At 47.5% G+C, this 12,660-nt stretch overlaps 1 protein-coding gene across 2 annotated transcripts in view; it reads right to left on the bottom strand.

Annotated features, from left to right (window-relative positions):
* Window positions 1-2,560: 2,560 nt before the first annotated feature.
* Window positions 2,561-12,660, bottom strand: part of PCGF6 (polycomb group ring finger 6) — a 47,542-nt gene continuing 37,442 nt past the window's right edge. The window contains exon 10 of one of the 2 annotated variants that reach the window (XM_077823247.1): window positions 2,561-4,202. In XM_077823247.1, the coding sequence (XP_077679373.1) occupies window positions 4,146-4,202 (57 nt within the window). In that variant the 3' untranslated portion in view covers window positions 2,561-4,145. Of the gene's footprint in view, window positions 4,203-11,224; window positions 12,312-12,660 lie in introns of those variants that run through there. The other variant, XM_077823248.1, reaches the window with a different exon arrangement.

Here is a 12,660-nt window from a genome sequence, read left to right as displayed (position 1 = left end):
GAGGCTGCTCGGCAGCTCTCCAACACAAGTTTCTACAAGCCATTACCCTATGATCCCACTGAGAGTTACCAAAAGCAACTACAGCATTTGCTCAAGAAACTTCCTGAAAAAGCACAAGATCAAATCCGCACAGACACACCCCTGGAACCCCGACCTGGGATATTCTATCTACTACCCAAGATCCATAAACCTGGAAATCCTGGGCGCCCCATCATCTCAGGCATTGGCACCCTGACAGCAGGATTGTCTGGCTATGTAGACTCCCTCCTCAGGCCCTATGCTACCAGCACTCCCAGCTACCTTCGAGACACCACTGACTTCCTGAGGAAACTTCAATCCATCGGTGATCTTCCTGATAACACCATCCTGGCCACTATGGATGTAGAAGCCCTCTACACCAACATTCCACACAAAGATGGACTACAAGCCGTCAGGAACACTATCCCCGATAATGTCACGGCTAACCTGGTGGCTGAACTTTGTGACTTTGTCCTTACCCATAACTATTTCACATTTGGGGACAATGTATACCTTCAGATCAGCGGCACTGCTATGGGTACCCGCATGGCCCCACAGTATGCCAACATTTTTATGGCTGATTTAGAACAACGCTTCCTCAGCTCTCGTCCCCTAAAGCCCCTACTCTACTTGCGCTATATTGATGACATCTTCATCATCTGGACCCATGGAAAAGAAGCCCTTGAAGAATTCCACCATGATTTCAACAATTTCCATCCCACCACCAACCTCAGCCTGGTCCAGTCCACACAAGAGATCCACTTCCTGGACACTACAGTGCTAATAAACAATGGTCACATAAACACCACCCTATACCGGAAACCTACTGACCGCTATTCCTACCTGCATGCCTCCAGCTTTCACCCTGACCACACCACACGATCCATCGTCTACAGCCAAGCTCTGCGATACAACCGCATTTGCTCCAACCCCTCAGACAGAGACAAACACCTACAAGATCTCTGTCAAGCTTTCTTACAACTACAATACCCACCTGCGGAAGTAAAGAAACAGATTGATAGAGCCAGAAGAGTTCCCAGAAGTTACCTACTACAGGACAGGCCTAACAAAGAAAATAACAGAACTCCACTAGCCGTCACCTTCAGCCCCCAACTAAAACCCCTCCAACGCATTATTAAGGATCTACAACCTATCCTAAAGGATGACCCAACACTCTCACAAATCTTGGGAGACAGGCCAGTCCTTGCCTACAGACAGCCCCGCAACCTGAAGCAAATACTCACCAACAACCGCATACCACACAACAGAACCACTAACCCAGGAACTTATCCTTGCAACAAAGCCCGTTGCCAATTGTGCCCACATATCTATTCAGGGGACACCATCACAGGGCCTAATAACATCAGCCACACTATCAGAGGCTCGTTCACCTGCACATCCACCAATGTGATTTATGCCATCATGTGCCAGCAATGCCCCTCTGCCATGTACATTGGTCAAACTGGACAGTCTCTACGTAAAAGAATAAATGGACACAAATCAGATGTCAAGAATTATAACATTCATAAACCAGTCAGAGAACACTTCAATCTCTCTGGTCACGCAATCACAGACATGAAGGTCACTATCTTAAAACAAAGAAACTTCAAATCCAGACTCCAGTGAGAAACTGCTGAATTGGAATTCATTTGCAAATTGGATACTATTAATTTAGGCTTAAATAGAGACTGGGAGTGGCTAAGTCATTATGCAAGGTAGCCTATTTCCTCTTGTTTTTTCCTACCCCCCCCGCCAGATGTTCTGGTTTAACTTGGTTTTAAACTTGGAGAGTGGTCAGTTTGGATGAGCTATTACCAGCAGGAGAGTGAGTCTGTGTGTGTATGGGGGTGGGTTTTTGGAGGGGGGTGAGGGAGTGAGAGAACCTGGATTTGTGCAGGAAATGGCCTAACTTCATTATCATGCACATTGTGTAAAGAGTTGTCACTTTGGATGGGCTATCACCAGCAGGAGAGTGAATTTGTGTGGGGGGGTGGAGGGTGAGAAAACCTGGATTTGTGCTGGAAATGGCCTAACCTGATGCTCACTTTAGATAAGCTATTACCAGCAGGACAGTGGGGTGGGAGGAGGTATTGTTTCATATTCTCTGTGTATATATAAAGTCTGCTGCAGTTTCCACGGTATGCATCTGATGAAGTGAGCTGTAGCTCACGAAAGCTCATGCTCAAATAAATTGGTTAGTCTCTAAGGTGCCACAAGGACTCCTTTTCTTTTTGCGAATACAGACTAACACGGCTGTTACTCTGAAACTTGTCTTAAAAGGTTATCAGCCTCTGGTTTTTGATGGATTCCTCATTAAAAAGGCAGCCCCCAGAGATTTTACAGTTTCAAAGTTCATAACATTTCGAAGTCCTCATTGATATCAGGCATTTTAAAATACCACTTTCTAATTTCCTCATTTAAACTTGTGGATTCCGATTACTACTAGACATTTTTACTTAATCTCATTAATCTCACTGGCTACTATTTTAGGGTAAAGTGGAGAAGAGTAGTCTTGCAATAAATATTTCTTATAACATAAGAATTTCAAGTAGGCGAAAATAAAACTTTATTTAACTCTTACAAGATATAATCTCTTATCAACACAATGCACAAAGTGTTTACAAAATAATCCCTTTTTCTGCTCCATTTTCAGCACTACTTTTATACAAATCTTGAAAATACGTCAGAAATCTTGACTACAGTTTTTTTTTTTGTTACAGTTTTAGAAGCATCACAAGAAGTGACTTTAGGTAAACAAGATTTTTCTTAAAGTGTCATCTTCATGGGCAAAACAAACATTGGTTTTAAAGACTTACGGGTCAGATTTTTAAAGGGTAGTTAGACACCTAACTCCTATTAAAATCAATGGGAGTTAGGAACTGAGCTACCTTGAAATCTGGCCTTTAAGTCCTAGTATGCAATGAAACCCTACTCATGCACACCTCTGTTTTTTATATCTGTGGAAGAAATCATTGAAGTCCCATAACAAACAGAACAGAATATTGAAATATTAAGTGATCATGAACTACAGTTATGTTAAAATGATAAACTACCTAATAGTCTTTGTGCAGCTGTAGAAGCAGCGGTAGTAACAGATGTTCATTCCATTGCCCTGCACCCAGTAGCAGCCTCAAACATGGGCTCCCCCTTCATGCATTCAAAGGTCATTACAACATGGTACTTTGAAGAGAACGTGAGTGTCTCCATTTTTGCTAGGGTTGTAGGGAGAGGTGTTAAAAAATGAAAGGCTTGATTCTGCTGCCAGGCAAGACAGCTAATTTACTTCAATGGGAGCAGGCTGAAAGTCTAATTATTTCACATATATGACAGATGGAGGGAAGGTGTCCTCTGTGCACAGAATAATCTATTGGTCCATCCATGCTGAGAGCCGTACCATAAGCTATATGGTTACGCAGTAGTTAACATGGGTCTAGCTACTACCAGTTCTGGACCTAGTGCAGATGAAATGTGTTTCCTTGACGAGAAACAATGTCTTAATGCTGTTTCCAGTAGAACTAGGAAAGTCAATACTTAACCCATGTGAAGCTGATTACCTATTTTGGCCTAAAGACAAGCTGGAAAATCTCCCCCCGCCCACCATTTCTAAATCAAGTCAGCTGCTGTTGACATTCTTTTTAGGCAAATGATTATATTGCCTCCCCCCAAAAAAGGGACACCACCCACTGAAGATCATCCCTGAGAGCACCATTCCAGCCACATACTTCAGAAGTAGGTAGGGTGTTATGGAGATAAGAAGTTAGGGACCTGCCCAAGATTAAGATTAGTGGAGGAGAAAGCAAATTAACCCTGTGAGATCCTGTGGATTTAAGAAGGATTTAAAAATAAAATTCAGCAACTCTGAGTGTTCTGCTTTCCCTGAGCTAGCTACAGTTTAAGGAGCGTCATCTGTAATATAGAGCTTTGCAGTGTTTACAACTGTACTTACAGAGGCTGCATTTTTTACACCAGCAAAGTCAAATGCTAAGTTATAAGTGTACAGCAGTTAGTGGTGGTTTCATTTATTTCCTGTGACAGGAAGCAAGGAAGGATGGCCTTCTTTGGTGAGACACAGCATTGAAGAAGCTTCGTGTTTTGGATCCTTTCACCTTCTGATAGTCTAGCAATCTTTAAGTTATTGTTAGCGGAGATACCACAAGGCCATAGTGCAGTACAAGCAAACCATCCTAGAGGGAAAAGGAAAACGTATCATTATGACAGTAACAAATCAGCTAACAGAGAGGAAGTTTTATAGCAAGAGACAGAGCCACTGTTTGCCAGAATCTTAGCTCCATCTGCCAAAGGTCCATTTCCTTCGGTCTCCTGAAGATCACATAAAGATATTTTTGTACCTCCCTATATCCCGACAATAAGCTTGAATTGTGAAAAGCCTAGGCAATGGAGTGCTACCCCCCTAAGTGGGGAAATCTAGCCAAAAGATTTAAAAATCTGTTTCTTCAATTACAAATTATTTTTATTTTATTTTAAAACCATCCTGAAGTTGTCCTGACGTGTAAATGGTGCCATTATACAAGCGAAATGGTCTCTGCTCAACCACCACCACCAAAATAACCGACTGAGAAGCAGCTGAAGAAACCTTGCCCTTTAACACAACCTACCAAAAGTGAGCAAGACACTGAAGTATTACATAGAAAACAGGGCAGTATGTCTAGGATGGTCTGAGCATGGGACTCGGAGCAGATCTTGAGTGCTAATCCTAGTTCTGACAAACTTTGTCTGTGGCCTTCAGCAAGTCATTTCACCCTTCTGCTCTAGTTTCCTCATGTCAAAGGTGATGATTACCTACCAGGTTGGAGTGTGTGTTAACGTTCACAAAACACACCGAAGATGAAGAGTGCTATAAGTATGTATTATTTTAATTCAATTTCTAGAAGTTGCCCATTCAAAGTTCTGGATAAGTCGACAACAATAAAAAAATAAAAATCTCACATTCTTCCCAAGTGCGGCTTGATATTTACTTTCCCATGTAAAATACTCCATACTCTAGAAGAGTGCTGTAGAAGTCTAACACTGAACACCCTCCTCTGCCCCAGATTGCAGCAATACATCTGCTAATGGCCCACTGATTCTGTTGCTATTTTGGATGTATACATTTCATTAACACTTTCACATACACGCACGTGACATTTCACGCTGACGCTAGGCCTGCATATTGTTATCGCTCTCACACAAGCGAGTGAAAGCAGCTTTTCGAACACACTACATTAATATAGAATGAGACATGGCAGTTCAGTAGAGCAGCTCCGCAGTCTCTTCCTACAGGACCCCTGCAATGTGTGATTGAAAAGGAGGCACGTTTTTAGTGAAATTAACCACTGGACTGTAAACCATAATTGTTTATATCCCCAGACTATATATTTTGTATGATTCCATCTCAGCAATACATACTGCATGTCCCTCGACACAGGACTTGTGTCTGCAATAATCTACCAGGGATGTGGAAGGGACCGTGAAGAAACAGTTTCCCCTCCCACGAAACCAGTTAACAGCTCCCACCCCTCAAAAAATTGCTTTTATGTTTTCTTCTTATATAAAAGCAGACTGCGGGACTTACTTGATCTTGAAGAGAAAACCAAACCAAAGCCAGTTTACACTGTCTTTTTCACTTCCCTGGATACTTATCACAGTCTTGTGTCAAAGAACATGCAGGAAAAAGGGGGAGTTAGCCATGGGGATGCTCACCATTCTGTGCTGGAGAGCTCTGGGAGGCTTTTTTGCTTCCCTTAGGCAGAATGCCTCTTACTACCGCTCCTGAGCCAGAGCAACTTTGCTTCTCCCCTTGCTCTGAGCTGTGCCTACTAGGCATGAGCTAGTCCTAGATGCATTTATTTAGAAGTAATACCAAGTGCTCTGCTGAGGGCTTGTCTACACTTACATTTTATTGCGCTCTAACTTGCTGGCTCAGGGGCGTGAAAAATCACCCCCCAGGAGCGCCGCAAGTCTGAGTGCTTTAAAGCGCTAGCGTGGACAGGCTCCCAATGCTGGGAGTGGCACTCCCAGAGCTCTGAGCTAATCCCCTCATGGAGGTGGATCGCCAGGAGCGCTGGGAGAGCTCTCTCCCAGCACTAGCGTGCGACCACACTCGCACTTCAAAGCGCTGTTGCAGGAGCGTTCCAGCGACAGCGCTTTGAGGTTTCCAGTGTCACCAGGCCCTAAGTGTGCAACATGTTAAAGCTTGACTGAACTATAAGTGACAAAAGAATCTATTCTGTTACGAAATCATGGTCCACTGACACCCACCCGGAGCCTGCTCCCAGTAAGTTAATGGCAAAACTCCCGTAAAACTTCCCTGGTGCAAGATTGGGGCCTTCACTTCTGATGAGAGACACGTGAACATTCCGCCAACAGCACGGTCAGTTACAGGGTTTAAAAATTTCCAGTTGGTACTTGAAAGATATCCTCAGTCCAGGGCTCACCCCTTTGAAACCGCTTCCTCTGGTGGCTGTTTAGCTGTTTGACTTATGCAGCATTAGACCTGTTTGGACAGGCTTTGATTAGCTTTTATGGTAGGAGACAGGGTTTTGATTGTTGTTGTCATGCTAGGGGTTCTACTATGTTCTGCTGTAACTGATTATGCTAATGAAAAGGTGCCAGAGGGGCAGATAAATTAACATGTGATCTTGATTAATTATGTGCTGAAGTAATAAACCAAGGGTTACACACCACCTGTGTGCGAGGCAGTGTACCAGCCTGTAACATCCTTTATTTAAACAGCAGTAATAATAAAACCTACCTCTTAGCACTTTTTATCAGTAGATCTCAATGTGCTTTACAAAGGATGTCAATATTGTTATTCCCATTTTACAGATGTAAGCCGGGTCTGAATGAATGCTTCCCTGAGAGCTAGCTCGGAGGGGGAGAGACTTGGGTTGTTTATGTAAATACAGTTTGCTCCTGCTCTGCTTAGATATCCAGCACCTAGAGCAGTGTCAAAATAATCAATTTTGGCAGGTGTTGGGTACAAATCACTTTAGTACTGAATGCAGAGGTAGTGAAATGCTGTTCTAAAAATGTTTTATTATTTTGGGAATACCGGGAAGCAGCACTGTGCGTAACCTGTCCAGGGGTGGTGAGTTATATGGGCCTGTGGTGCCCAGGCTCCAGCAATATTCAGGGCCCAGGGGTCTGGCTCCAGCAATATTTGGGGCTGGGTCTCTCCCCCGGCCCCACCTGCCGCTCCCACCAAGTGTCCCCCGGCCCCCACTTGCTGCCCCCGTGCGCCTCCCTGGGCCCTGGAGCGTCCCTGTCTCAAGCCAGTGGCTGCCCCCTGCAGCTCTGCTGGTTCCCGGCATCAACTGCCGTCGCAGGGTCCTAGTGCCCCCCACCCACAAGTGCCAGGGCAAGCTGACCCTGACCCTGCCCTTCCGCCTTGGACCCTTCCCTTTTCCGGAGGGACCCTCCACCAGCACAGGGGGGTCCCCCTGCTTGCAGTCACTGCTCCTGCCCCAAGCTGGGCGAGGGGCAACCCCATCCCCCACCCCAGGAAGGCTACAGTGAGGGGCAGCAGCAGGGGAAGAGGTGTACACGTGATGGCAGCCCCCCACCCCTGCACCCACCACAGGGGAGGCGAGGGGGCTTCCTGGACCTGAGAGGGGCCCTAGGAACACATGCAGTGACAGTGGTGCGAAGTGAGTGGCCTGCTGGGGGAAAGAGGAGGGTCCCTCCCCCGGAGCTTGCTGCTGCCGGCGGGGAGAGGGCTGGGGTGAGTCCTCCTCTCTGGCCCCAGCCCCAGGGCAGCGTGCCTGCACCCCAAATTCCTCATCTCCTGCCCCACCCCAGAGCCCACACCCCCAGCCAGAGCCCTCACCCCCACCCCAACCCTCTGCCCTAGCCCTGAGCCCCTCCCACACTCCAAACCCCTCATCCCCCCTCGAGCCCTAACCCTCTGCCCCAGCCCTGAGCCCCCTCCTGCATCATGAACCCCTCATCGCTGCCCCACACCACAGCCCTCACCCCTGCACCCCAAGCCTCTGCCTGAGCCCCTCCCACACTTCAAACTCCTCATCACCAGCCCCACCCCAGAGCCCTCACATATTTACATTATTTTAAAAAATATATATCGGCTTACAAGGCAGGTGGGGGATGGGGGGGCAGGACTTGGACCTGAGTGGGCACCATCAAAAATTATACAAACCTGCCGCCCTTGAACCTGTCCCAAATGCAGGGGGGTCACCTTCCGCTGAAAGCACACCGTTAAGCCAGGGGCTCGAATGCCAGAGCTCTGTGAAAGTAAGAGGGGCGGGGATAGGAATCCCCAGCTAGGAGGCTGCACACCCTCATCAAGAGTCCTCCCTAGATGGGTTTAACCTGTTCCTCACCACTGTTTGAAGAATAGAGATAAATAGGTATCAGGAGCCTCTCTGTTAAATGCCCAATCAGAGCTGAAATCAGTGGTGGTAGGACTGTGTTTCTTCCCTGCCTCCTAAGAGATAAAAATTGCTGAGAGCCGAAATCACTTGAGCTGGGGCAGTGTCTCTGCCCAGCCTGCAAAGAGCTGACAATCACTAGGAGACTGATGTGCAGAGGTCAGAGCAGAGAGGCAGGTGGCAGCAGAAGGCAACTGACAGTCAGCTGGTGAACAAGTGGGTGGTGCGGCAGAGAGGTGTGTTGAGCAGCCAGCAGGGCGGCTGTTAGAGAGACGCAGTGAGCAGGTAGCCAGCAGGGCGGTGGCGGAGAACTCAGATGAGCGGCCAGCAGGGTGGCTGTTAGAGAGACGCAGTGAGCAGGTGGCCAGCAGGGTGGTGGCGGAGAGCTCAGATGAGCGGCCAGTAGGGCGGCTGGCGGAGAGCTCAGATGAGCGGCCAGCAGGGCGGCTGTTAGAGAGACGCAGTGAGCAGGTGGCCAGCAGGGCGGTGGCGGAGAGCTCAGATGAGCGGCCAGCAGGGTGGCTGTTAGAGAGACGCAGTGAGCAGGTGGCCAGCAGGGCGGCTGGCGGAGAGCTCAGATGAGCGGCCAGCAGGGCGGCTGGCGGAGAGCTCAGATGAGCGGCCAGCAGGGCAGCGGTTAGAGAGACGCAGTGAGCAGGTGGCCAGCAGGGCGGTGGCGGAAAGCTCAGATGAGCGGCCAGCAGGGCGGCTGGCGGAGAGCTCAGATGAGCGGCCAGCAGGGCGGCTGTTAGAGAGACGCAGTGAGCAGGTGGCCAGCAGGGCGGCTGGCGGAGAGCTCAGATGAGCGGCCAGCAGGGCGGCTGGCGGAGAGCTCAGATGAGCGGCCAGCAGGGCGGCTGTTAGAGAGACGCAGTGAGCAGGTGGCCAGCAGGGCGGCTGGCGGAGAGCTCAGATGAGCGGCCAGCAGGGCGGCTGGCGGAGAGACGCAGTGAGCAGGTGGCCAGCAGGGCGGTGGCGGAGAGCTCAGACGAGCGGCCAGCAAGGCGGTTGGGGGAGAGGCATGGCGAGAGTGGTGAGCAGGCGGCTGGTGGAAGCAATGAGCAGGAGCGGCCAGCAGGACAGCTGGCAGAGAGGGGCAGTGAGCAAGTGCCTGTGAAGTGGTGCAAGTAAGGTAGCTCTTTGCCCCACCCAAGGGGGAGGTGAACTCTGCAGATGCGTCTCTGAGCTCTGGGTCTGCACTGATCAAGGACAGCAACTGTGAGTGGGGTGCAGAGAAGGGTTGGGCACGTGAAAGGGACTTGTGGGTTGCTGGACTTATGAACCTGAGGGGAAAAGCACACTGCCCAACCTACTTGGGGGTGGGTTTTTTACTCATGGTTTATGTTTATGAACTCTGTTTGCCGTGTTTTCCCAATAACACCCAGTTACTTCCCTCCTTTTATTCGAAGTTTCTTTTCTACATTCGGACTCTGTGCTTGCGAGTGGGGAAGTATTGCTTCTCAGAGATGCCCAGGTGTGGTGTGTAAATTTCCCAGTTTATTGGGTTGGGGCTCGAGCCACTTCTGTGTAGTATCAATGGAAAGGAACCCCTAGATATTGTACTCAGCCCTGGTTGCTGCTGGCTCCACCTGGCAGAAGGGTTACACACTGTGATACAGCATGGCCAGAGGGCAGCAGTGTTAGGATATAGATATTCAGGCCTGTCTGCAAAGGCCTGTACTTTAAGAATTTAGGAGGAGAGTGTTAGAAGGGAGCCTTATTCCCTGTAGAGGGAAGAAAGTTTGCTATAAATTAATTAAAGCACCTGAAGCCAGTCACAGGATAAACCCCCCCTGCTTCAATCGGACAAGAGGAGGAGTTGAAGCAGAGTGGATTGGTGCTGGAGCAGAGAGCAGTTTGGAGGGAAGCAGAGGAGAGTTTGGAGAAGTGCTGTGGTGGGCTAAGACAACCAAGACCCTAGGTAAAGGGACACCTGGTTTGTGCAGAGGGAGGGCAGGAAGCCCCACAAGCTGAAGGGCAGGAGAGGGAAGTAGCTCAGGGGAAGGAACCGCTAGTTCTAGTGGTTTACCGCTATCCCTAGGGCCCCTGGGTTGGGCCCCAGAGTAGAGGGCGGGCCTGGGTCCCTCCCTCTCCACTCCCCTCCTCTAGGGCACGAGTGGGGCAGTTAATACGCCAGTTCAGGGGCAAGGAACGGTGCTCTGAACCCTGACTCAAGAAGAGAAAGCGTGAGACCCAACGTAGTAGGGCTGGCAATTTGCCACAACAGATATTATGGTATTTTACAGTAGTAGTACAAAATACCCCCACACTAGTGGTAATGTTTGGGGAGAATATTACTGTATTTTTTGTTTTAAGGACTAGTGCTTGCTCCATGTAATGGATGCTACCAAGAACATAAGAATAGCCGTACTGGGTCAGGCCAATGGTACATATAGCCCAGTATCCTGTCTTCAATGGTGGTCGGTGCCTGACGCTTCGGATGGAATTAACAGAACATGACACTTTATCAAGTGATCCATCCCCTGTTGGCCAGTCCCAGATTCTGGCAGTCAGAGTTTAGGGACATGCAGAGCATGGGGTGCTTGCATCCCTGGCTATCTTGGCTAAAAGCCATCGATAAATTACATTCACGTTCTATTAATCTGCCAAAGAAGCAACATGTTAGTCTGAAACCCAGCTGTCCACTTTCAAGTTTTACAAGGTGTGTAACTGGTTTGTTAAAAGCAATCTAAATATATTTTCTTATTATTAATACATTTTCCTACTAGGTTACACTTGATATTCCAAAATGCAGCATTCCAAGATTGTTGGGAAACTGACTATTCAGTTACTGAAAGCAATGAAAAGCCTGGTGTCTTGCATTTGTAGGAGTTATCAAGTTTATAATGAGAATGATCCCAGTCACTAGCACAAGCTGTTGCATGAAGAGAAAAAGCAAACAAACAGACTCTTGAGCACTTATTGCAGCTATTGAAAAGGAGAGTGCAACCACCAAAAAAGGATTTACTATTACTGCAACTATAACTGAGGGGATCAGAGTAGCCAGGGGAGAGAAAAAAAAATCAAGCCTGGAGTTGTTTTATGCTACGTTGCTAGAATTAGCTATGTTGGAGAAACTTTTAGTGAGGGCACTGCAACGAAGGCTTTTGGTGATGACAAGATTATGAGGAATTTTGAAATTGCGTAACTGTCTCAGATGGTAGCAAGATTAGTTGCAGACATGAATGAATGTGCACATGAAAAATATGATTCAGAAGTGCAGCTATTTGTTTTCTAGCCCTAGAAGAGAGCAGTGATAAAACTGAATTAAGTGGTGAACTGCTCCTAGTCATTCAGAAGACTACACATTACACAGGGAGCTACTGAAGATATTCTCTTTGCACAGAACTATCACAGGTGTGGTCGTTTATGACAAAGTGAATATGGTGGTTTTAATAAACATTTCTGCATCATAATGGATGGAGCTAGGGGCATTGGTGGCTTCAAGGGTGGATTGGTGGGACTCTTAGGAGAGGATGGTACATCTCCTAAAACTCTGTATAAAAATCATCCACAATCCTTGCATGGAAAGTCCCTGAAATATGACCATGAAAGGAAAGCAGCGGTGAAAGTTACTAATCAAGTTGTGGTGGCAGCCAATCTCTTGCATGTAAAATTTCAGGCCTTTTTGGGAAAAAACAGATGTCTAATTTGCTTAGCCAGCAAAGTGGAAATTTGCTTAGCCAGCAAAGTTTGGAATAGAGAAGTGCTAGAAAATGTTTTGCAAGGTACGATGGTGTTAAAAAAGGGAAATCCAGTTGTTTCTGAAAAAGTGATGCTACAGAGCTTAAAGAGGGGCTGCCAGATTGCAGGGTATGCCTGTGAACTGGCTTTGTTGACAGATCTTTCCAATCGGCTCAAAAAGGAAGCAGCAGAACCTGTCTGAATTGTTTGGTCATCTTCATGGATCTGCAACAAAATAAAGCTATACTTAGAATGCAAAATCTGGTGTTGATCTCCAAATGAAGTGCCTAAGAAACCGCAAGACTTCTTTCTTTTCTCATCCACCAATGTTGCAGGGTTTTCTAGAAGACTTCCTCAATTAATGTATTGATTTTGCAGTCACAGGATGCATCTCTAGTCAACAATCCTCCTGGAGTAGTGACTGGACTATCCATGGCTATTAGCAAAGATAGTCAGGGATGCAACCCTATGATCTGGGTGTCCCTAGGCCTCTGACTGCCAGATGCTGGGACTGAGTGACAGAGGATGGATCACTTGACAATTGCCCTGTTCTGTTCATTCCCTTTGAAACATC

The sequence above is a fragment of the Eretmochelys imbricata genome, chromosome 7, assembly GCF_965152235.1.
Source record: "Eretmochelys imbricata isolate rEreImb1 chromosome 7, rEreImb1.hap1, whole genome shotgun sequence".
Taxonomy (NCBI): Eukaryota; Metazoa; Chordata; order Testudines; family Cheloniidae; genus Eretmochelys; species Eretmochelys imbricata.
Note: the sequence above shows the minus strand (reverse complement) of the source record. Positions and strands in the feature narration are given on the sequence as shown.